Below are 25885 nucleotides of genomic sequence, written 5' to 3'. Positions count from 1 at the left end.
AGCAAAATTCCAGAAGGGCAAATTCCTTTAACCTGTGATTCAATATTCCAGAAGAGTCTTTCTTGGTTAGATTAGGAAAGATAGAATTCTTGGGTCAAATATAATGTTCAAAGTAGCAAGAACAGAAATAAAACCTAGACTTAGGGTCTTTCCATGGCAACATACTGGATTTGTAGGCAGGGATGATCATTTTAGTGTCATTTTAAGTTAAAAGTTTGTAAGCCTTCTTTGAAATGCTTTTATGTTAAAATAGCTCATTTTAAAAAAAATCACTTTCACTATAAGATTTTAAAAGCTACAGAGGACAGGAGTAGTTCTAAATCAATTCCTTGATAAGGTGACAAAACTAATTAGTAGCTGTTGCAAATCACTTGGTACCAAGTAATTGGTCAAAGGTCAGAGGAATAGGAGTGGAAATGTATGGTCTCCGAGGCTCAATCCAAGACCTACTCTTCTTCCAGTGTTATAGTGACAATGGAAGCAGGAGGAAGATAGAGAAAATGAAAATAGAAGACACTCATGCTATGGCTGCCTCACTGCAGACTGGAAATATTTTTTTTCTTATGCTTAGGGTGAGAATGCAGCCAGGTTGTTCTCCCTATTCCCTCTCCACAATCCTACAAAAAGCAGATCAGTAATCAATATGAAGGCATAAAATGCATTCCTTACTGAATCACGTGTATTTCTGTCCTTATTCTTTCAGAGGGATAGGAGTTAATGTTGTTACATTTATGATATCACAGCTGAAAAAATACTAAACCTCCACAATTAAATCATGAGAATTTCTAGACAAAAAAAAATTTTTTTTAGATCTCCCAGTTATTTTGGTCATTTCCAATAACAAATGCTCAAGATATTTAGAGATAACATTAAAGTCAGCCTTCTTTCCCCACCCCTGCAGAGACCCCCAGATCTCCATGAAGAGCATAACTTGATCTGCATCCATTATTCTAGTGGATCTCCCTCAGACCATTTCTGTAAAAGAGCCAGATTTGCCTAAATTAGCCATACACATTACTTCATCCTTCACTTCAGTCAGTATAGCCTTAGTTATGATTCCTTCAAAGAAAATCACTTGAATTCAAGAAAGGATTTTGAATTAGTATCTGGATACAAAAAATATGGATCCATAGGTTAGTTTAGTTCCCCCCTTCCCCAAATAATGAAAGCATACTGCTATACATTTTTAATTCTCACAGCATGATCACTGTTGTCCGAAGATTGCAAAAAACAAGACATACCTTATCAGCATTGCAAACAGTTGACTGCCTGGAGTACTTCCTTATATCAAACTAGTATTTTATTTTTGGCTCAAACTTGAAAGTGAAAATTCCCAAGCCATTGCTACTCTTCGCGTCTATTTATTTGGTCTTAAAGCAAAGTTGTGCAAATACAAGGGTTAGTAAACACATATCCTGGGAGACAACTGGAAAATCTGCCTATTCTATAATAACAGAACTTGAGGCTACATAGGGGAGAAAATGGAAATGAGTTGCCCTGGGACGTGTTCATGAAGTTGGATTATGGGCAACAAAAGGGCACCATAACAATAAATTTCAAGGACTCTCCTTGCAGACAAAATTCCAAGTATCAAATTTGGTGCAATTAAAAGCTGAATATGTTCTGTTTCTAAGCCAGCAGCTTACTTACCATCATGTGGTAATCTTCATGTCCTTCAATAGGTTCACTGACCACATTTTTAATGGAGCCCATGGGTAATTTTTCAGTTCGTTCTAAGTTAAAAGGAATTATACTGATTATTAAATGGTACTCCAATTTCAGTAAATCTGACATTTGATTCTCTAACAACATTTGTAATTCTAATACTTTCCCCTCCCTGATTTAGGGAGACTGACTATTCTCCACCCACAAAAGCTTGTCCTTATGGCATTCTCTTCTCTAAGAAAGGTCAAACAGAACGTTTTCATCAAATGTATCAAGATTGTCTTATTTAGAAGAATTACTTAGAAATAGAAAACTGCTCAAGTTAGTTCAGCTAAACATCAAATAATAAACAGGTTTGCTAATATGTAGTTAGTTCATCTTAATAAGAACAAGGACAAAATTTTCTGTTGGAATTCAAGTTTATCATTCATAACCAAAGTACTATGTTTGCATGCTTACTGTATAAACTCAATGATGTGTGATGTGCTTTTAGTGCCTGGGGCAGGCTTGGTCAGGGAGGGGAGGTAGTAAACAAGTGTTTTATTAAAAAGTTTAGACTGACAGCAGACCAAAACTTCTAAAGTTTCACTTAGGCACATCTCCCAATCATGTCTCCTTCTCCCATCCTATTCTACTCAGAAATATACCCCAGGCAACTGCCTCCCATTCTTCCCCTGCTTCCTCCCTACCCCTGACATGCACACACACATTAAAAATTACCTTAAAAAATCTTTCAGAGTTCATGTAGCATACACCTGCCAGATACCATGCATCACACATGGGCCAAAGACGTTTTATGGCAATTTTAGGAATGGTGGTCAAATAGGAGAAAAGAAGAGGGCAGTGAGTGGCAACTGGAGTAAAATGGGGCTATACAAAGGTAAGCCAAGTAAGGACAGGAGCAAGTGGGATGGCAGGAGAGGAAAGGCATGGTAGTGAAGAAACATAATGATAGATAGGTGGTAGGATGAAACAAAGTGAAAAGAGTCCCAGGACATACTGGGTATCAAACAAGACATAGACAGAAACACAAAACATTCCTATGATAGCTGCAAAAATAGAGACAAAGGGGGAAAAAAAAGATAGCAAAAGACTCAGAACAAAAACTGGGAGTCAAAAGATCTAAGTCCTGTAACTAATTATTTGTGTGCCAATGGGAAAAAATGGTTCTTTGGACTTCAGTTTCCTCATCTATGAAATGAATGGGTTAGAATAAGATAACTTCTAAAGTCTATTCCAGCTGTAACCTTTTATTATTTCATATTGTCTAAATTAGTTAACATCTAAGACCATCTCTGCCTGAAAAAGTCAGTTGTGGGGCTCAGATGTTATTCAATAGATTTGGTAGAATTAACACTGGACTAGGAATCAATGAAACTGGATTTGAATCCCCCAGTGGTCTCTTATTGGGCATGTGACATTCAACAAGTTACAATTTAAACCTAAAATTTCTCATCTGTAAGGCAGGAGTTAATACTTGGACTAACCTATCTTAGGAGGCTGGTGAGAGGAAAACAGTAAGTTTTGAAGAGCTAGATAAATATAAACTTCTAGTCAAAGGAAGACAGTGTTGTATAGTGGACAAAGCTGATCCAGGGGTATTGAAGATGCTGTTTCAAGTTCAAACCGACATATATTGGAGTCAAATGGTCCTGGGTACCTGCCCACCTGGTTCTTCTCTGGGGAACTTTCTACACTAATGAAATCACAGTTCTGAAGGTAAAAAACTATCAAGTTATGCCTTGGAAGAACTACCTAGGAAGTGACCCTAGACTGGAAATCAACAGTATGACATTCAGCACTCAGTCTGATATCTAGGCTCAGCCAGATTAAAATCCAATTATCTTCTGCTGGGATATTTCCAAAATGGGGCAGTTGATACTGTACAAATCAGCACAGTAGTGGACAAGGGACATCAATTATGACCTGAAAGGACATCAAATGATGCTAGAAAGCCCAATAAGGTTTGTTCTTAGGACATTCATAATAACCTGGAGCCATCCTCTTTAACAAAAAAAAATGGTTTTCAGTATGCTAGGGATCTGCCAGTATCTTTCTGCTTTCTCCCTCCTAGGACAACTGGGAGGAGTATCTACCATAGGATAATGAGCATAAAGAAGGTATTCTTTATTAACCCAATGATCACTCCAGCAAAGACATAATTTAAACAGAATGATACTAAGAATTAATAGCAGCTAATGTTTACATAGTACTTCAGGGTTTACAAAGTACTTTTTACATAACCTCATTAGGTATCACGTCCATTTTGGAGATGAGGAAACTAAGGATTTTAAGGGACTTTTCTATGGTCACACAAGCTAAGTGCTGCAAGCAGGATTCAAAGCCAGTTCTCACCTGAGTCCAAGTCCAGAGTGCTTGATCTTATATAGCACAGTTGTCTCACTTGCCTAATAGGCAAATTAATAGCTATAGAAAGAGAATCCTTAATTGGGAGGCACTAACATGAGATTGAAAAAATAATAATAATAAAAGAGTACAAATGAACTTAAATGCATAAAGGAGTAAATAAAACAATGATTAATATATAGAATACGGTAAAGAGAGGTTAGTTTAGAACAAGGGTCAGATATGCAACAGAAACAATTTGACTCTGAAGAAAAAAATATGATGTATGCCAATTGAACATTACCTTTAGTGCCAATCCACAACTGATCTTGTTCTAATTTAAAGGTGAGTCTCACTTTTCCTCCTGTTTTATTGTACATGCCCGATAAAGGTACAGTTGGTAGTCGTTCCTGGAAACATAAGAAAACTTCTGTAGCTGTAAAGACTGTCATGTAGAGAAAAGGAACAACAAAGAAAGGACTAAACTATAAATTGTAGGCAATAAAGACTTTTTATTTAATAGTCTTCAATAAAGACTGAACAGTGAGGGGAAAGAAAGGTTGAAAGGAATCTCAGAAAACCAAACACATGGGGTGACTAAGTTGAGTAGTGGATAAAGCACTGGCCCTGCAGTCAGGAGTACCTGGGTTCAAATCTGGTCTCAGACACTTAATAATTACCTAGCTGTGTGGCCTTGGGCAAGCCACTTAAACCCCATTTGCCTTGCAAAAACCTAAAAAACAACCCCCCCCCCCAAACACAGTGGATTGGTCTAGAATGACCACAGAAGGGTCAAGGGGCTTTGCTTACCTGGGCACCCTTAACAGAAGGCATCACATCTTCAGGTTTCCCTTTATCTAACACTTTTCTGTGTTGCTAGAACATAAATCAGAAATTACAATGCAGAGAAACAAGCCTGAAGTGAGGTATTTACCTCTTTATGGCCCTTACCATCCCCAAAAATGTAAATATGTTTTGCTTTGAAATCTCTGAATGAATCAGATTTTAAAAAATCCCTAGTCTAATACTTTCGTTTTAAGAGATTATCAGATAATAAGAGTATATTTTATAAAAATTATTAGTGTCCCTTAGGGCTAGTTCAAGTTAAGTTGGCTTCCCTGACCCACTGATCCTACACACACACACAACACACACACACACACACACAAACACACAGAGTTAAGTCGAAGGCTAAACCAGCATACAAAATATGAAATGTTTTTGGCTAAAATACAAGAGGATCATTGTATGTCAATTCTAAACTCTCAAAAATAATTAAAGAATACTAAAAAAATAACTAATTCTCACTTGATTAGACCTTTAAAAGAATGGAGAAAGTCTCCTTACAAATTACAGTCTTAAGTCCATAGTTGAAAACATTTGTCTTGGGCAGTGGTTTGTGTATCTTTTTTTTTTTTTGAAAGGTAAAATTATCAGACTTTGGAGGCAGACATGATGACTTTAATCAGAATTAAGAAATACTAATTTATAAGTCTGGAAGTTAGAGAAAGTTCTACCCACCCAACTGATAATTTAAGGTTGTTCTCATAATGCTTATCAAATGAGTCAGAAGATATAATGCCTCCCCCTATTTCCCCCTAAATCATCTTTCTTCTGTTTAGTACTTAGATTAAATTTCTAGTCAACTAAGACAGGTCTTCAGAGTATGGAATACAACAAAGAATCTAACCCTGTGAGCAAGAGAATGCCAGAATAACTATTTTAAGCACCTTCCCAGTTTTTGTATGTATTGACACCAATATATTCTTACAGAGAATGAAAAAAAGTCTAAGAGCTGGGTTTCTTTCATTAGGCAGTGTTAGGCCTCATAAACCTGTAACAGGAGGATAAATCAGTATGTTAACAGCATAACTGAATGATGCTTTACATGTCCCTTCTGAAGGTTACACTCTGGGGGAAAAGCTTTAGGCTTATTAAGCTAGCGTCAGAAACGCAAACCTTGTATTTAAGGGTATACTGTGCTCACAAAAAATATGACACATTAAACATAAACAGAGTATTAATTATTAGGAGAGTATATGCTCATGGATATATACATTTGTACGGCAAGAAAACATGGAGAGAAGACCTAAAACAATAAAAATAAGAGCTAGAAAAGTTTGCAGGAAAATTTGACAGACAAAATGTTATCTGAATGAGTTTAAAATTGCTTATTCCTATCAGTCTAAACTATAAAAGTAAATACCCTAGTGTATGTACATTTCTAATATACAAAGTTTTATGTGCCTCTTTACATCTGGAGCTTCAGTTTTAGGGGAATGTCTTACAGACACAAAAGTTATTACTTTTGGCTGCAAGAACTCTGGGTATTTTACCTAACAAAGCAAACCCAAATAAGCACATTTACTTCCAGCTGTTTTCAGGCTCACCTAAAAAGGGTTGTAGATTACCAATTCAATATGGTATATTAAAAGACACTATTACTTCCAACACAGAGCTCCAAAATATGGAATATGAATTCTCCTTATTTTACATATGGTTAGCCTTTGGATATATACTAATTAGCCTGATGAAACAATAATTCAAAAAAGTCAATTTCAACTTCACTCAAGAGCTCCATGTCCAGAATGCTGTTTCAGATTCCTATTGTGGATTATAGCCAAGAAAAGGCTTATTAAGGAAAGAATGGAACCAACAGGCCAGGCTCCAAGAAATGGCACAAACCCCAAATTTTTAGCACCAGCAACAATCAATAAGTCACCAACCTTTTGCCTACAAAGTGGCTCCTTCTTACTCTCTTCAGCTTTCGCTTCTTGCTGTGCTGCATCTTTGGGTGTGTTTACTGCTAAAACATCATTTATTGTAGATCCAACCACCATAATCTTGGCACCACTGGTTACTTTTATTTCTCGTAATGTTTTTTCCTCAGGTAGAAGTCCCTTAAACATAACTTTCTGCATGGCAGGTGGTAGGCCTTAAGTATGGGAGAGAGGAATAAAATCAAGGGTGAATTTATTTGGATCTATCCAATTTAATTAGGATTCTGTTTGGTGGTGGAGGGGAGCACAACCTGGTGATTCCATTTCTTTAGGGAATTCCCTCCACCCCTAAGATTGGCATGTGGGGGTCACAGTGTTGAACTCAAAAATAAGTAAAACCTAATTTTAATCCTGCCTTACATACTGATGAGCTATGCCATGCTGGATCATTTTATGTTTCTAAGCCTCAGTTTCTTGAGGATTAAAAACTGCATCTACACTTCATGGGCTTTTGGGGGGAAAAGAGTATTAAACGAAGCAATTTTTGTAAAGTATTTTTGCAAATCTCAAGGCCAGCTTTAAAAAAGTAAAGTAACCATTACTGCTAGCAAAGATTACTTGTTTTAGAGCAGGGATTCGTACATCACCATTTGGGGGGACGTTCTGGACTCCCCCCTTGGCTGGTGGGTGATAGAAAAGTGATTCTTCTCAGAATGTTTCCAAGTACACAAAACAAGCACACAAGATCACTAATGAAGTCAACTCTACTGAAATAAAGACAGGTCTACACGCATAGGGGCACACGAACACATACAGGCGCAGTTAGCTGGCATCGTGTACATACGTTTACATGCACCGCGCGCACACACACACACATGTACCATACAGGTTTTACCATTCTGAGCTCTAAGCCAGCCCCCAGGTTTGAGAAGCTTGTTTTAAGAGAGCTAAAGAAGCAGCTGCACCGGGCCTGGCAGCACCGGGAGTTTCCCCCCTGGGGGCAGCCGGGGCCGGTCACTACGCCGCCGCCAGCCTCAGTTTCTCCATCTGCAAGGCGGGGGCCTGGCGGGAGGCCGGCGCCGGCTGCGGGGCACCTACCCGTGATGGAGTGGATCTTGCGCTTCAGCTCGGCCCCGGTGCTGCCCAGCGGCAGCCGCACGTCGTACTTGTTCTTGTTCCAGATGATCTTGAGGTCCACCAGGTCCTTCTCGGGGTCGGCCTCGTCGCCGTTGCTGACCGAGGCCCGGGCGCCGGCTGCGCCCCCCGGCGCCTGGTCCGCCTGCGGGCTGCCCTTGGCCGGGGCGGCCGCGGCCGGGGGCAGGGAGGAGGAGCAGGAGGAGGTCTCGGCCTCGGCGTCCACGCAGTTGAGCTGCAGCTTCTGGGCATCCGTCTCCATGCCGGGCTCCTCGACTTCTAGACAGCAAACGAGACCCACCGGAGTGCGAGGCGGGGGCGGCGGCGGCATCCCGGCGGGCGCGGGGCTGCGCGAGGGGAGGGGCCGCCCCGGCCGCGCCTTCCCGGGGCTCCGCGCAGCCCGGGGGCGAATGCCCGGGCTCGGCTCGGGGCCCTCCAGGGGCGCCCGCGGCGCCGGCGCCGGCCCCGGGGGGCTCCGCCGCTCCCGCCGCCCCCTCCCTCCACAGCCCCGGCTCCCGGCCGCCCGCCCGCCGGGCCCCTCTTCCCCGAGCTGGCCCCCCACACTCACCATCCGGGGCTCCGGCCGCCGCCATGATGATTGTGTACAACACCCACCGCGGCGAGGGGGCCGCCGGGAAACGCTGAGCCGACCAGATTGGCCCCCGTCTCGGCCCGTACTCTCCCCCTCCCCACACACACACACACACACACACAGACGCACACACGCACGCGGACCCGCGGGCCCGGACACACACGCCCACCGGAAACAGGTGGAGGTTCCTATGGAAACTCACCAATGCCCCTGCCCTGTTCCCGGAGAGGCTGACGGAGGCGCTTCGGGCCAAAGGCCTGAGAAGGGACCGTCCCGCCGAGGCCGAGCTCTGGCCGAAAAGGGGGCTCTGGCCTTTTAAAGAGAGGCTCCGCCCCCTCCAGGGGGGAGAAGCGGATTGGCCGGCGCCCCGCCCGGAAGCGACCCTGTTTAGCCACGTGTGCACTCCAGACCCACATGGCGGCCCTGATGCTGGGGCTGCTTCAGCTCCGCCTGGCCCGGGCCTCGTCGGGGGCGGGGCGACGGCGCGGCTTCTGCGGGGGCTGCGGGCCGCGCTACGCCGCGCCGCGGAACTCCGCTGTAAGAGTCAGGTTTGCGCCCAGCCCCACAGGTAACTGCCCACCTGTAGGGTTTCCAGACTGAGCCGCCACGCGGGCCGGGAATGGGGTTGGGGGGGCAAAGAGGGATCACCCCGGGCAGACTTGGCCTAGCTGTACAAAGCACGATTTTTGTTTTTGTTTTGTTTTGGTTTTTGCAAGGCCGTGGGGGTAAGTGACTTGCCCAAGGCCACACAGCTAGGTAATTATTAAGTGTCTGAGGTCGGATTTGAACTCGGATACTCCTGACTCTAGAAATCTTCCTTAAAAAAGGGTTTGATTGGTAATCTTTTCTCAAGTGTCTCCCCCACATCTCAGGAGAAACCCTCGATTCTAACGATTTAGGACAATTAAACAGTCAATACGCTGACTGAAAATGTAAATCGTTCTTCACCTGAGGAGTACCAGCTCTGCCTCCAGGTGAAAGTCATGCTCCTGTGATGAGTCACCACAGGTCATTCTGTCGATCCATGTTTTTGAATTATTTCTAGGGGCTTTTGTAAGTGATGCCATTTAGCTGTGCATCCTTAAAGTTGGCTAATTTCCCACTTATAATATTAAATCTATGAGACAACTTTCACACTATGTTGCCTAGGTTTGATTTTTATGGGTTTATTAAGGAGGTTGTGTAGGGGATGTCTTCTCATCAGATGAAACAGGCAAGGGTGATACAGAGCAAAATGTGGATTTTTATCTCAGAATTGCTACTTATTAACTGGGTCCTTGAACAGTCTCTCAAAGATGCATTTAAAACCATGCTCTGTGGCAGCTATTATGCTAGGAAATGAAGATATCAAAGACAAAAGATGAAGAAACAATCCCTGCTCAGAGCAGCTTATGTTCTGTACTGGGGAAGAGGACAATATGTCCATATAAATACATAATAGATACAAGATGAATTGTTGGGGAGGGAGGAGGACAAGTGCTGGAGGAATCTGGAAAACTTCATTTGAGTTGAGAAAAGAGACTAGGGATTCTATCTAGAAGTGGAGTTGAGAAGAGAATGCATTATATGCATGATGTGCAGTCAATTCAAAAGTGGAAATAGGAGATCAAGTCCCATATATAAGGAACAGTAAAAAGGCCAATTTAGGGGCCTCTAGCTGGCACAGTGGATAAAGCACCGGCCTTGGAGTCAGGAGTACCTGAGTTCCTAGCTGTGTGGCCTTGGGGAAGCCTCTATTGCCTTGCAAAAATCTTTAAAAAAAAAGGCCAGTTTAGCTGGACCATGAACTTGAAGAAGAATAATGAGTAATAAGGTTAGAAAAGTTGTGAGGAATTTTCAAGGCCAAATAGGAATTTGTATTTGATGCTAAATAGGGATCAAATTAGCTTTGTTGAGTAGGGGAGTGACATGATTAGGCCTGTGGTTTAGGAAAATCATTTTGGCATCTGTGGAGAATAGAATGGGGGTAGTGAGATATTTAAGCCAGTGATACCAAAGAAGAGGCTATTAAAATGACCCTGAACTAGGGTGTTAGCTGTTTGACCATATAATAGGAGACAGAAGGGAGAGATATAGAAGTAAAAACACTAGAGTGGCTAGGTGGCACAGTGAATAGAGCACTGGCCCTGGAGCCAGGAGTACCTGAGTTCAAATCCAGCCTCTGTGGCCTTGGGCAAGCCACTTAACCCCATTTGCCTTGCAAAAACCTTAAAAAAAAAGAAAGAAAAGAAACTCTAATATTTGGCAAGTTATCCTGCTTGGAGCTCATTTTCTTTATAAAACAAGGGATTTAGGCTATATGGCATCTATGGTCTTTTCCATTCTGAGTCAATGATTTCATGAACTGAGGCCCAGGATATTTAAGTAATTTGTTCAAGACTTCAATTACCTAGACCTCAAGCCCTTGCCATTGCTTCCTGTACAGCCTTTGAGCCAGGTTTTTTTTGTTGTTCAGTTATTTCAGTAAAGTCTTACCTTTTATGACCCCATTTTGGGTTTTCTTGGCAAAGATATTTGAATAGTTTGTCATTTATTTTTTTAGCTCATTTTATAGATAGCAAAACTGAGGTGAACAGGTGAACCAGTAAGTGACTTGCCTAATTTGTAAGTTTCTGAAGCTGGCTTTGAACTCAAGAGGATGTCTTTATGATTCCAGGCCTCAAACTCTATTCACTGCTCCACTTAGCTAATCTACCTAGGTATTTAACTAAGCAAATTTCATTTAGCAAGATAAATGTTGTTTTAATTTTATTTTTAATTATTTAGATTTTTTTGAAAGGTAATGGGTTGAAGTGATTTGCCCACGGTCACACAGCTAGGTAATTATTAAGTGTCTGAGATCAGATTTGAACTCAGGTACTCCTGACCCCAGGGCCGGTGCTCTAAACACTGTGCAACCTAGCTGTCCCTGAATATAAATCTTTATAATTCAAAAGTGCCACAGTTTTAGAGTATGAACAGTATCCTTAAGTTCATTTTTTCTGTTCATTTAAACAAATGATAGTACCTGTATACACATACTTTTTTCTGGCTTTGGGGGAGATTTTGTGAGATCTTTCCACCGGGTTTTTTTTTTTAATTTAATTAAAGATATTATTTGAGTTTTTCGATTTCCCCCCCAAGCTTGCTTCCCTCCCCCCACCCCCCCCCTATGGAAAGCACTCTGTCAGTCTTTACTTTGTTTCCATGTTGTACATTGATCCAAATTGGGTGTGATTAGAGAGAAATCATATCCTTAAAGAAGAGAAGTGAAGTCTAAGAGGTAACAAGATGAGACAATAAGATATCTGGTTTTTTTTTTCTAAATTAAAGGGAATAGTCCTTGCACTTTGTTCAAACTCCATAGCTCCTTATCTGGATACAGTTGGCACTCTCCTTTGCAGACAGCCCAAAATTGTTCCCGATTGTTGCACTGATGGAATGAGCAAGTCCTTCAAGGTTGAACATCACTCCCATGTTGCTGTTAGGGTGTACAGTGTTTTTCTGGTTCTGCTCATCTCACTCAGCATCAGTTCATGCAAATCCCTCCAGGCTTCCCTGAATTCCCATCCCTCCTGGTTTCTAATAGAACAATAGTGTTCCATGACATACATATACCACAGTTTGCTAAGCCATTCCCCAATTGAAGGACATTTACTTGATTTCCAATTCTTTTCCACCACAAACAGGGCTGCTATAAATATTTTTGTACAAGTAATGTTTTTACCCTTTTTCATCATCTCTTCAGGGTATAGACCCAGTAGTGGTATTGCTGGGTCAAAGGGTATACACATTTTTGTTGCCCTTTGGGCATAGTTCCAAATAGCTCTCCAGAAGGGTTGGATGAGTTCACAGCTCCAGCAACAGTGTAATAGTGTCCCAGATTTCCCACATCCCTTCCAACAATGATCATTATCCTTCCTGGTCATACTTGGCCAATCTGAGAGGTGTGAGGTGGTACCTCAGAGAAGCATTAATTTGCATTTCTCTAATAAGTAATGATTTAGAGCATTTTTCCATATGGCTATGGATTACTTTGATCTCCTCATCTGTAAATTGCCTTTGCATATCCTTTGACCATTTGTCAATTGGGGAATGACTTTTTGTTTTAAAAATATGACTCAGTTCTCTGTATATTTTAGAAATGAGTCCTTTGTCAGAATCATTAGTTGTAAAGATTGTTTCCCAATTTACTACATTTCTTTTGATCTTGGTTACATTGGTTTTATCTGTGCAAAAGCTTTTTAATTTAATTGAAATCATCTAATTGGTTTTTGGTGATGTTCTCCAACTCTTCCTTAGTTATAAACTGCTCCCCTTTCCATAGATCTGACAGGTAGACTAGTCCTTGATCTTCTAATTTGCTTATAGTATTGTTTTTTTATGTCTATGTCCTGTAACCATTTGGATCTTATCTTGGTAAAGGGTGTGAGGTGTTGGTCTAATCTAAGTTTCTTCCATACTAACTTCCAATTATCCCAGCAATTTTTATCAAAGCAGGAGTTTTTATCCCAATGGCTGGACTCTTTGGGTTTATCAAACAGCAGATCACTATAATTATCACCTGCTTTTACACCTAGTCTATTCCACTGGTACACCACTCCATTTTTTAGCCAATACCAAACAGTTTTAATGACTGATGCTTTATAATATAATTTTAGATCAGGTAGGGCTAAGCCACCTTCTTTTGCACTTTTTTCCATTAAGCTCCTGGCAATTCTTGACTTTTTATTTCTCTATATGAATTTACTTACAATTTTTTCTAACTCGTTAAAGTAATTTTTTGGAATTTTGATTAGTAGAGCACTTTTCCACCCCTTTCTTGAAGCCATATTAGGAGCAAGTCATGGATATGCTAGAAGTAACTGGTATGATGCTGATACAGCAGATCCTGTATTGTTTTCATAGAAAAGAAAATCTGGCATTATCCAGAAAACTTGCATTTATATTTTTAAGTCATCTTTGAAGGCATAGTGAAAAAATAAAATCTTAAGGGAATGAGGCACTTAGCCAATACTTCAATTAAGGGAAATATAATTCTGATTTCATTGCATTGGATGAAAATATGACTTTGTTTAAAAAAAATAGCACTCATTTCAAGACATTTCATGTTTACCAGAAGAAATGCCTATCTTCAGTTTTGCCAAAACTAAGTGATTTGAGAGGTTGGCTAAATGAGATGTGGGAAGCTACTGATATAAGGAATAGAATTTAAGAATTTGCTATTCCAATAGGCTAGGAACATTTCTACTCCTAATCAGAGACCCCAGTCTCTCTTTTCTATTTGAAGATATAGGCCTCTTTTTCTCCCTGTAGTCAGCTGCTTTGGCCCTGTCAGAAGTGAGTTGATATGCTTTTTTTTGTATGACAGTATAGGATTGAGGATGGAATACTGTATTTAGAATTAGTTAAATCTGCATTTTCAGACTCTCAGTCACTAGTTGTTTGACCTTGGACTAATCACTTAAATTGTTTTAGCCTCAGTTTCTATAACTTTAAAATAGTTATTACCTATGTTCTCTATATGACTGACTTTTTGTATTCTGGTCCTATGAAGCATGCAAAACAATCAACAAGCAAAGGTTCTTCAACATCAAGTACTGACCTCAGTGCTAGGAATACAAATACAAAGAATGTAACCATCACAACTCTCACAGAGCTTTCATCCTAATGGGGAGGACAATAAATACACACATAGATGAGTGCAGAATAAATAAGAAGAGGATGATAGAAGACAGTTAAGAACAAGGTAGCTTGATGGGAGTAGAGTGCTGGTCATTCAGGTGATCAGGGAAAGCTATATATAAAAGTTTGTGTTGAATCTTCCTGGAAGAGGGGGGATTCCCTCTAAGAAAGGGAGGTGAAGTGAGGAGAGGATGACCAGTACCAAGTTATGAAGATAAGAGAAGTAAAGTCCAGCCTGACTGGATGGCATAGTGTGAGAGGTGAGGAATGTCCAATTAACCAGAAGATTGGTAGGTACTGGGTTGTGACAGGCTCTAAAAACTGTATAAAAGACCTCCTTCTTTGGACTAAAGAGGCAAAAGAGAGCTACTTGAACTCAGATAAGAAGGAAAGACCTGATTGCACTGAAGGAAAATTAAGGAAAATTACTTTGGTAGCAGAGTTGACTGACCTGGACTGGTGAGAGACTTGAGGCAAGAAGACCAGTCAGGTGGTTGTCTTAATAATCTAGGAGAAAGATAATGAGGGCCTGAATTAAAGTGATAGCTGTGTGAGTGAAGAGAGGAGATGTGAGAGGTGTGGATATAGAGGTAGAAATGTTAAGTGATTGGATATGTGGAGAGAAGTTTGATGATTTGAGGAGAATGCTGAGATGATGAACCTTGGAGATTCATGGTGCCCTTTGATGGGAATAGGGAAGTCTGGATGTTGGGAGGGTTTGGAGAAAAAGGAGTTTGAACATGTTGATTTTGTGGGACATCTGGGACATCCAATTTAAAATATCCAGTAAGTGACTGGTTATGCAGAGGAGATGCTGGATTGGATATATTGATTTAGGAGTAATCTGCATAGAGATTCTAGTTAAACACCTGGAAGATGATGACCTTATCAAGAGAGAGTCTAAAGGAATAAAAAAGTCCAGAACCTTGGGAAACATCCACAGCCCCCAATTAGGATGATAATGAGCCAGCAAAAGAGTGGTCGGACAGATAAAAGTGGAAATTATATCTGAAGAGTGGAAGGGATGGTCAGACAGATAAAAGAACTAGGAAAGAATAACACACTAGGAAAACCCAGAGAGAAGAGAATTTCTAGAATGATTGAAGTGAAGGATCTCAAATGCAGGAGAGAGGTTAAGATAGATGACCTTTGAGAAAGACCATCAGATTTGGCAAGTAAGTTTGTGAGTATCTGTGAAGAAACTAGTAGCTATTGAGTGATGGAGGAGGTTATAAACCAAATAGCAAAAGATTAAGGAGGGAGTGAGAGGAAAGAAAGCAAAGGTATCAAGTACAGACTGATTTTTCTAGGAGTTTGGTAAGAAAGGGAAAAATGATGTAAAGGGATAAATTGTGTGAATGATGGGACCTAGTTGGTTTTTAAGACTTTTAAGAAGATCAGTGAACTGGAGAAGCTGAAAATATATGTGTGAGAGAGACAGAATGGTTGAGTTTTCAATTTGTTGGTGGAATTGGAAGGGAATAGGATCAAGTGCATTCCAATAGGGGATCTAAACCTGACAAGGAGAAGGAGTAAATGGAGAATGGAGGATGATGTCTGGAAGTTTTCAGAAAGGGAAAAGGGGGAGTTCATGCTAAATGGCCTGAAGTGTCTCAGGAAAATAAAAGACAGGGTGTTTAGCTTCTTGAGATGGAATGGGAGAGATAAGTGACTTTTTTTTTTTTTTTTTTTTGCAAGGCAATGAGTTTAAGTGGCTTGCCCAAGGCCACACAGCTAGGTAACTATTAAGTGTCTGAGGTCACAATTTGAACTCAGGTACTCCTGACTCCAGGGCCGATGCTCTGTCCACTGCGCCACCTAGCTGCCCCTAGAGATAAGTGACACTTGTCGGGGAGGCCAGTGAGGTAGGACTCCAGTGAATGCAAAGCCCTGTCTTTCTTCATGCAGGGCCCAGTCTGCTTGGTTGTGTGACTTAGCTCCTATTCTTCTTTACACCAGGGGAGTAGGAATGTAGGAGGAGTGGGAGTAATCCAGAACTCAGATCCTGAAAAAGGAGTAGCAAAAAGATTAGGGGAATTTGAGAGTAGAGGACTTTGTAGAATTGATGTGGGGAATGATAGGGTACAGATTAGATAGGGAGGAATATAAAGTCAAAGCAGTCTGAAGGACAGGGAGATTGGATTTCTCAATGCGAGCAAGAATAGATTTTGGGAGGGATGAGATAGAAAGAAGGAGAGCTGGAATGATAGGTTAGGATCAAATAGAATATACACTGTTTTACCTCCATAAGCAAAAAGAGAGCAGGGTATATTTTTTATTCTCTTCTTTTAGGCCAAGCTTGATCATTTTAATTGCACAATGTTCAGTTAGGATTTGGGGTTCTTTGCATTTATAGTCTTTTTGTGACTGTTGTGTATGTTATGTTTTTCTTGGTTCTGCTTTATTCTGCATCTCTTCTTATAAGTCTTTCTAGATTTCTCTGGATTTATCATTTTCATCACTTTTGAGGTTGAAGTAATAATGCCTCTTTCTCTTTACCTCCCAAAGTTTGTTTTGATCTTTGCCATTTGATGGCTATTTACTTTTTTCCTGTTATTTGCTACTTACAAAAAAAAAAAGTGCTATTATATTTATTTTGGGCTTTATATTTGTCTTTAACCTCTTTATGCCTAGGATGTTGGATTCTCTGAGTCAAAATGTTTAGACATTTCAGTCATTTACTTAGTATAATTTGAAGGGTTTTTTCCTTTTAATTAGGCTTCATGCATTTGGGAGGCCTACGTACTGCCTTGTACAACTACATCTTTGCCAAGAAATACAAAGGGAGTTTCATTTTAAGGTTGGAAGACACAGATCAAACTCGCCTGGTGCCTGGGGCTGCTGAGAACATTGAAGACATGTTGGAGTGGGCAGGTATGTCCTAGGGTAATATAGACAACTTCCCCCAGTGCCCAGGAATAAAAGTTTTCTTTTCCAAGGAAAAACTATAGCAACCAACTGTGAAGCAGGCTTTCTACCTGGACCTTTTGGAGAAGTGTAAGGGAATACACAATTGTTCAGAACTAGGAAACTCTCTAAAAGTCCCCTCTGCCCACATTCTGTTTTCCAGTCTCATTTAGCATGTCCCAGGTCTCTGTGACTAGCTTCTAGTCTAATATCTTCTCCAAAAGTGGCAAAAGTATTTCATGTTTGTCTGTGGGGAGAGAGATTGATTAGTCCTGACCCATGGGAGAAACTGCTTAATTAATACTTCTTGAATTGATTTAAAGCCCTAGGGAGAATCATTTAAGGTAGCTGGCTCAAAAAATCCAAGATGAATTTAAAAGTAGAAGGAATGCTAGTGGTCACCCCATCTACTCCCTCATTCTATTCAAAAGAAAGCTGAAGCTCAGAAAAAGGAAGTGACTTGCCTGTGGTCATCCAGCTAGTTAGCTGATGAATTAGGAGTGGGAAGACGGTCAGGTCTCTCAGTTTGTTGTCAGATCCTCAAGCATTTGGTAAACATTTATTAAGTGCCTGCCTTGTGCCAGAAACTGCTAAGCACCAGGCACAAGAAGAAGTCAGCAGGCAAACCAGTCTACACAGTCCAGAGGGGAGGACCGTACCAGAGTTGATAGAGCAGTTTGATTAGATTTGATAACATTTGAATTTCCATTTCATTCACACTCATTTGGTACTCCATGTAGTCTGCATTTTGTTTTCTTTTCATATATGAGCTATCTCTCAGCTATAAAATTAACCTTATGAAGGCAGGGAAATTTTGTTATTTTTTTCATATATATATGTATATATTTCCAGCATCCTACCAATATTGGGGGAATATTTGTTGTTGTTGATATGAATTTCTTCTCTGGGACCAAAGAGAGGTAGGATATAGTTGCCAGGGTTGGGAGGCAGGAGAGAAAGGGCATGATTCCCCTAATGGGTTTTCATTCTCTGTACTTTGGGTGGCTTTTGGAGGGACCAGGCATTTGTTAGCTATTCCTAACTTTCTACTCCCTTTGCTCCAGGCATTCCTCCTGATGAAAGCCCCAGACGAGGAGGACCTGTTGGGCCCTACCAGCAGTCTCAGCGCCTGGAACTATATGCTCAAGCCACTGAGGCACTGTTGCAGACTGGAGCTGCTTATTATTGCTTCTGTACCCCCCAGCGCCTAGAGCTACTGAAAAAAGAGGCCCTAAGGAACCATCAGACACCCCGGTACAGCATGTGTCCTTGAGAGTTGACCCTAAAATCTCTGATACTTTGTCACTTGGTTCTCATAGTGTGACATTTTTCATTGCTATGTTTCTTTTTTAAATAGATTTTAATTATATTAGTATCTTTTGCATATCATTCTTTATTCCCTCCTTTCCCATCCCAGAGATAAGCTTATATATTATAACAAAGAATTTTTTTAAAGATGAAGAAAAGAAAAAAAAATTAAAATCCATCAACATATCCAAAAAAAATATGATAATATATTTGTGTAAATCCACCTTTGGAAAAGAAAGAAGGAGGGTTGTGGAGAAGAGCCAACAATGGCAAGATATCTTTCCATCTCTACTCTTTGGGGTCAAACAAGCTTCTAATTTTGCAACATTTTATTTTCATTGCTTTCTGACTTTTTACATTTCTGAGATCATAGTTACATATTATTTTCCAGATCCCATTTCTATATATTTTCTTAATTTATATAACCTAGCTTAGTCTAGCTGTTGATCAGTTCAAGTTGGCTAGGGTGTCCTGGACTGAGAATATTTTCTGTGAAATTTTAATAGGTATGACAATCGATGCCGATTCTTGAGTCCTGAGCATGTGGCCAGGAAATTAGCAGAGGGTGCCAAGCCAACTGTCCGCTTCCGTCTGAGGGAGGGAGCTGAGACTTTCCAGGACCTGGTATATGGCTGGAACCGACATGAAGTGGCCAGTGTTGAGGGTGATCCTGTGATCCTGAAGAGTGATGGCTTTCCCACCTATCATCTGGCCTGTGTGGTGGATGACCATCATATGGGCATCAGCCACGTTCTTCGAGGCACTGAGTGGCTTGTCTCTACTGCCAAACATCTCCTTTTATACAGGGCCCTCGGTTGGGAACCACCCCACTTTGCTCATTTGCCTCTGCTTCTCAATAAGGATGGCAGCAAGTTGTCCAAGCGACAAGGGGACATATTTCTGGAACACTTCGCTTCAGCTGGCTTTCTCCCAGAGACTTTGTTAGACATCATCACCAATTATGGCTCAGGGTTTGCAGGTATTATGGTGATGGGAGACTTGAGGGTCAGGACCTTTCTAAGAGTGAGAAGTCCTTGGCACTAATCTACTAAGGAGCCTAATTACTAAGAGCCTGGACTGAATCCTTGCCTATGAATGGGAACCAGTAGGAAGTTCAGTCTTTTGTCCTGAGAGGCAGCCTGGTCTGTCTTGGGAGTAAATCTACAATTTAGTAGGGGAAAGGAACCTGATTCCAGAGGGGACTGTTTAATCCTTATAGGCCTGACTGATTTTCAGGGAACCAGATGGGAAGGACGCTGCCAGAGTTGATTGAACAGTTTGACTTAACTGGAATCAGCACCCATTCAGCTCTACTGGATCTGGAGAAACTTCCTGAATTCAACAGGTGAGTAGATCTAGATCTGTTTTGGTGACCCTGTATGGGTAGATGACTCTTCCCTCAAAGAAGAATTCCTTTATTCCTCAGGTCAGTTTTGTTATTCCAATTTCTGATTGGTTCTGTGTTTAGACCAGACCCTAGAATGATGAGATTTATTTATTTTAAAATTTAAATATATTTTCAATTAACAAACTTTTTTTGTCCTTCCTTCCCACTTACCCCATTGGGTTGGTGGGGGAAATCCTTATATTAAAATGTGTTGTCAAGCAAAATACATTTCTGCATTGACTATATTGAAAAATAGATTTTTTTCCTAACTAGTTCATAAACTTTTATAATTTACCTATTTTTAATTTTATTTAATCTTTCAAATGGTATCTTTCAACTAAAGGCCTCTGGGTACAGCATGATATGGATGTTTATGACATTATTTAGATGAAGTGGCAATAACAGTTAAAGTATCAAGAAAAACCAGTTAAAGTATCAGCAGGATGCTGTGTATTTTTTGCTTGACTATTAGAACAGGTTGCTTTCAGAAGGGCAATAGTCCCTCAATATTAAGAAGTGGGACTCTAGGCTTGCCTTCTCTTCCTGGGACTTTCTTGCCTTTTCTTGTTATTGCTGCTAAATCACAAGAAGGATGAGTCTAGTCAAACCTGGGTAACTGAGGGAGGTGAAGCATGATAAGGAATCCTGAAGCTGATTCTGGGAGGGGGGGGATTAGTCCTGGGGAGGAAACAAAGACGATATTTGGCTAGGCAGTTACAGACTTGCCAAAGAGATTCAGAGCTCCAACTCCTGTTTCATGTTAAAATACCCCTCCTTCATAAAGGGGCCTCTTAACCTGATCTCCAGGACATTTCTGCCATAAGTAATGGAAATCCTTGTTCTCCAGCTTTATCCCTACAATAGCTTGGACCTGGGACTCATGGTATCCTAGGAGACAAAAAAATAGAAACCCTGAATTCTAGTTTTACTTACGTGAAAATGTCACTTTTTTGTATGGTTCTTATTTTTCCATCAGTAAAAGGAAAAGAAATTCCTTTCCCCTCCCTTAGACAAGGAGGGATAATTTGGTACCCCAGACTACATTTTTTTTTTCATTCTTTAGTCTTTTCTACTCCCATTGTGGGAGCATGGACTTCCTCTATGCTAGTAGGCTTCCTCTCTTCCTCCCTTTTCTCTTGGCTTCTCCCTTCTCACTACCCTCACAATCCCTTTCTTTTACTGGAGCAGATTTGTAACTTCATCTCTCCTATAGACTGCATTTGATTCGATTGCTGAATGACAAAGCTCAGAGACTCCAACTTGTGAAGAAACTTCAGGCCATGGTGGAAGAAGTGTATAGAAAGCAGATGGAGAATAGAGATGTCCTCAGTGAGGATTACATAGAGAGAATCCTTTTGTTGGGACAGGTAGGTACAGGTGTGCATTGGTAGAGACCCAGGTAAGGAGGTGTCTCAATGAATGATTTTTTTTTTTGTTTTTGTATTTGTTTTGTTTTGTGTTTTTAGTTTTTGCAAGGCAAATGGGGTTAAGTGGCTTGTCCATGGCCACACAGCTAGTTAATTATTAAGTGTCTGAGGCCGGATTTAAACTCAGGTACTCCTGACTCCAGGGCCAGTGCTCTTATCCACTTATATGACGCCTAGCTGCCCCACCCCATGAATGTTATAATCCTTCCCCTTCCTCTTCATTGTGTAATACAAAGAAACACAGAGCCATTCCTTTTGGGGTCGCCTTATTTATTTATTTTTTTTTTAGGTTTTTGCAAGGCAAACGGGGTTAAGTGGCTTGCCCAAGGCCACACAGCTAGGTAATTATGAAGTGTCTGAGACTGGATTTGAACCCAGGTACTCCTGACTCCAGGGCTGGTGCTTTATCCACTACGCCACCTAGCTGCCCCTATTCCTTTTTGAGCAGCCCACCCTGCCCAGATTTCCTTGGAGAACCCCTCCTGGCTTCTTTCTGACAGCTCTATAACTGCTTCTTCCCAATCCCTTTCTTAATAGGGACGCATCAGTCGCTTGCAGGACTTGGTCTCACCAGCATATTCCTACCTATGGACTCGCCCTGCTGTGGCTCCAGCACAGCTGCAAACCATCTCAAGAGAAGTGGAGAAGATTGCTAAACTGGTCCTGGGGTGAGTGCTCTGCATAGCCTGCAAACACTCATTCTTCTCCCTTGTCCTTAGTTTTGGGATAAGAACAGTGGCAGTACATTGGGCAAGTGGTGAAGCTCAGAGGGATAGGCTAATAAAGTAGCTTTATTTGTTCTGAGGAGCCTCAGGCACAGGTCAGACTAAACTTATCCAGAATGCCTTTAAATATCTCTGGGACATATATGGTAAATAGAATTATTCTTGTGTCCTGAGTGGAGACGTTAAAGTTCAAAGTTAGTGACTTTTTCAAGGTTGGTAAAAGGGCTAATCACTAGAGATCAGGCTCACTGGTCATTGAGCTGTCATGTGGTTGTAGTTCAGAGGTTTCTTTTTTTACTTCTATTGAGCCAAGACTCATCAAATACACAACTGTCCAGAACTGGGAAGCTCCCTAAAAGTCCCCTCTGCCCACCTGTTTTCCAGTCTCATTTAGCATGTCTCAATTCTCTTTGTGACTGACTTCTTGCCTAGTGTCTTCTCCAAAAGTGGCAAAAGTATTTCATGTGTGTTTGTGGGGAGAGAGAGAGAGAGATTGATTAGACCTGGTCCATGGGAGAAACTGCTTAATTAGTACTTATTGAATTGAATTAAAGCCCTGGGGAGAATCATTTAAGGTAGCTGGCTCAAAAAAATCCAAGATGAATTTAAAAGTAGAAGGAATGTTAGTGGTCACCCCATCTACTCCCTCATTCTATTCAAAAGAAAGCTGAAGCTCAGAAAAAAGGAAGTGACTTGCCTGTGGTCATCCAGCTAGTTAGCTGATGATTTAGGAATAGGAAGAGGGTCAGGTCTCTCTTGGTTTGCTGTCAGATCCTCAAAGCATTTAGTAAGCATTTATTGAGTGCCTCCCCTGTGCCAGAAACTGCTAAGCACCAGGCACAAGAAGAAGTCAGCAGGCAAAGCAGTCCACACAATCCAGAGGTATGCATATGATACTTGAATCTCATCTCAGAAAGAAGGCACTTGCCCAAGAGGACAGGAAAAAGATTTCTTGCAGAAGGTAGGATTTCAATTGAGACTTGAAGGAAATCCAGAGGCAGGGGTGATGAGGAGCAACCAGTGAATATAGTGATTTGGGAGATATGGAGGGTTTTGTGCAAGGAGGCCAATGTCACTGAACCACAGCCTGCCTAAAGGAGAGAAAGTGCAAAAAAGACCAGATGGCACAGGTTATAAGGGATTTTAAAAGGCAAACACAGAATTTTATGTTTGATTCTGGAGGTGATAGCAAGTCAGGATTTTATTGAATAGGAGAGTAACATGGTTATATTTGTGGAAAATGGACTGGAGTGGTAAAAAACTTGAGGCAGAGAGACCAAGAAGAAGGCCATTATAATAGTTAGGAGGGAGGTGGTAGCAGTGTCTAGAGAGAAGAGGGAAGATATAAGAAGTGTCACCTGATTGGATATGGGAGGGTGGGAGAGTGAGAGTGAAGAGTCAATAAGGTGTGAACTAGGGAGGATGGTGATACTTTGAGTAGTAATAGGGAATTTAGGAAGAGGGTAAAGGTTTGGGAGGAAAGATAATGAGTTGGGACAGCTAGGTGGCCTAGTGAATAGAATACCATCTCAGGAGGACCTGAGTTCAAATCCAGCCTCATATACTTAATACTTAACTGTGTGACCTTGGGCAAGTCACTTAACCTCATTGCATTGCCAAAAAAACAAAAACTAAAAAGAAAGGTAATGAGTTCAATTTTGAATATGTTGGTTTAAGATATGACATATCCAGTTTAAGATGATCAGTGGGTAGTTGGAGTTTTAAGACTTGGAGATCAGGAGAGAAGTTAGAATTATCTGCATAGAAATGATAGTTGAATCCGTGGAAGACAATGAGGTCACTGAGCAAAATGGTATAAAGGCAGAAGAGAAGAGGATCCAGGATAGAGACTTAGTGAACACTCATGGTTAGCAGTTGTGATTTGGTTGAAGGTTCAATAATGGAGCTTGAGAAGGAACTGGAAAGGTATGAAAAGAATCAGGAGAGAGTGAAGGCTAGTGAAGAGAGTATGAAGAGGGTAATCAGTAGTGTTAAAGCCTAGAGAGCTAGAAAAGGATGGGGATTGAGAAAAGACCATTAGATTAGTTAGTTAAGAGATCACGAATAACAGGAGGGTTGGAAGCCAGATTGCAGAGTTAAGAAGAGGAAGAGTAAAGAAAGTAAAAGTATTGGTTTTGTTGGCCTTCTCAAGTTCTTTACCTTGAAAGGGAGGAGGAATATGGGAATTTAGCTATTATCTCATGATATGCCTCAGAGGAAAACCCTGTGATAAATTACCTCTGTTGTCTTTGCTGACCTTTTGTTAATCTCTGCTTCAAGTTATTCACCAGAAGCCCTAATCCTTCTGTCCTTTAATTGACACACCACTCTGCTTGGAAGCCCTTGCAATTTTCTGACTTCCTGGTGGTGTCCCTTTTTATTTCTGCTTGTCTGCATGGAAGTGGCCTACTGTTTATTGCCTTTGGAAGATTGTAATAATTCATAAGAGACTGTATATTCCTGGGTTCTTCTAGTTAATTTGTCATACTTAACTAGATTGGATTATATCACAGAAGCTCTCTAAGTAACTCTAAAGCTTGACAGTTAACCATATTCTGCAGTGTTGCTGAGTGAGAGCCTTCTGCGAAATTCCCTCCAACTCTGCATTCCTTCCCTTGGACCCACTTTGAGGAGAATGTTCAGAAGTCCATGGAAGAGCTAATGAATCAGTTGGGCTTCTTCTAGGTTGTTGGAAACACCTGGCATATCTCTCACTCAGGAGGTGCTGAACCAAGAACTGAAAAGATTGTCAGAGAAGACAGAAGGTGTTGAGTATGTCAGAATGATGAAACTGCTCCGCTTGGCACTCAGTGGACAGCAGGTGGGCTTGGCCAACTTCTTGCAATCCTTTCCCTGGGTTCCCCAAATCTTTTAAATCTTAAGTCCTGAGAAAGACTAACCAAACCATAGAGTGGTCCCTCCCTTACTATGAAGGGAAGTGAAAGATGCCTCCTGAACATATAGGGATCTGATCCCAGGATTTCTCCTTTTTTTTTTTTTTTTTCAGCGAGGCCCAACTGTTGCAGAGATGATGGTGTCTTTGGGACCAAAGGAAGTTCGGGAACGGATACAAAGGGTACTTTTAAGCTAGGGAGAAGATTCTCAAGATGGATGGACAAAGACAACCAGTGACTCCCTTTCCAGGAAACTCTTACTGGGTTATCAGGGCTGAAATCAGTGTTCAACAGGAAGTCTGTGGTATTAATGTGAGAACTGCATTTCTGTTTTCCCATGTTTGGGCATGGGTGACAGGCAGTATGTATTGATGATTCCCTATAGGCTTAGTCCTCTGACCAGTAGGGAAGCTCTCAGAAGAGCCCACCCTAACATCCCATTCCTTTCTTGAGTATACAATAGAACTACCTTTGGAACCCATCTTTCCATTTCCTTATTGTACCATATTATGTATCAGGGCTTGGGACTGGTCCTTGATTCCCATTTGAGCATCTAACACTGCAGTAGATTTGTAGGCTCATAGAGAGGACTCAGGATTTAATTTTTTGAGCTCTGATATTATCTGGTCTTGTGGCCCTGTACTGAGCAATGGTTTGACTTATAGGCAGTAAAGGATGAATGAGTCTAGTAAATTCCCAGAATAAATAAAGTGGCCTAGGATTAAGTAGGTGGGATTTTGAAGGATTTTCCACTAGGACTGGGGTGGGCAGTACTCAAAGGATGCTAGGATCTGTAAGGACAATGTTTTCTGTTTTATTGCCTGAGCACTCTGGAACTCTAGCATCAGGGAGTATTTTCCAGACTGAAATGGAGTGCTTTCCAAAAATCTTAGAGGAATTAATCCTCCTGAAGTCTTTTATGTACCCAAAGACTATCCTTATCACTTACTTGTGACTCTTATCTTCTAACTGGGAAAAAAAAAAGGGAGTACAAAAGGGCGATTAAAAATATGTCATTTTTATCAATACCGTTTGCTTTTGCTTCACATTTATTTTCCTACTCTGTGAACCATATCTTAGAACAAGATTTTTTTAAAAAAAAGAGGAAAAAAAGTA

The 25885-nt window shown here is 41.0% G+C and overlaps 2 protein-coding genes across 4 annotated transcripts in view; one reads left to right on the top strand and one right to left on the bottom strand.

Moving 5' to 3' along the window:
* The window catches only part of UBFD1 (ubiquitin family domain containing 1), a 13494-nt gene extending 4620 nt beyond the window's left edge, over positions 1-8874 (bottom strand). Inside the window, exons 1-6 of one of the 3 annotated variants that reach the window (XM_074196259.1) lie at positions 8660-8874; positions 7830-8144; positions 6738-6946; positions 4822-4887; positions 4316-4421; positions 1651-1733 (exon numbers count right to left, since the gene is read on the bottom strand). In XM_074196259.1, the coding sequence (XP_074052360.1) occupies positions 1651-1733; positions 4316-4421; positions 4822-4887; positions 6738-6946; positions 7830-8144; positions 8660-8873 (993 nt within the window). In that variant the 5' untranslated portion in view covers position 8874. Of the gene's footprint in view, positions 1-1650; positions 1734-4315; positions 4422-4821; positions 4888-6737; positions 6947-7829; positions 8145-8433 lie in introns of all 3 variants that reach the window. The other 2 variants (XM_074196260.1, XM_074196261.1) reach the window with 2 other exon arrangements.
* Positions 8857-25885, top strand: EARS2 (glutamyl-tRNA synthetase 2, mitochondrial). The gene is made up of 9 exons (XM_074196258.1): positions 8857-9025; positions 16840-16995; positions 18093-18282; positions 18843-19315; positions 19573-19681; positions 20937-21090; positions 21688-21818; positions 24561-24696; positions 24883-25885. The coding sequence occupies exons 1-9, from the start codon at positions 8872-8874 to the stop codon at positions 24964-24966; spliced, it is 1587 nt and encodes a 528-aa protein (XP_074052359.1). The 5' UTR covers positions 8857-8871; the 3' UTR covers positions 24967-25885.

Source organism: Macrotis lagotis, chromosome 8 (genome assembly GCF_037893015.1).
Source record: "Macrotis lagotis isolate mMagLag1 chromosome 8, bilby.v1.9.chrom.fasta, whole genome shotgun sequence".
NCBI classification, from domain to species: Eukaryota; Metazoa; Chordata; class Mammalia; order Peramelemorphia; family Peramelidae; genus Macrotis; species Macrotis lagotis.
Note: the sequence above shows the minus strand (reverse complement) of the source record. Positions and strands in the feature narration are given on the sequence as shown.

Bases quoted from the DNA above. Each gene is read 5' to 3' on its own strand.
- EARS2 (XM_074196258.1), top strand. From the start codon at position 8,872: ATGGCGGCCCTGATGCTGGGGCTGCTTCAGCTCCGCCTGGCCCGGGCC. The intron at 18,283-18,842 runs GTACAGCATGTG...AAATTTTAATAG, and splicing joins AGGAACCATCAGACACCCCG to GTATGACAATCGATGCCGAT. The intron at 19,316-19,572 runs GTATTATGGTGA...ACTGATTTTCAG, and splicing joins TTATGGCTCAGGGTTTGCAG to GGAACCAGATGGGAAGGACG.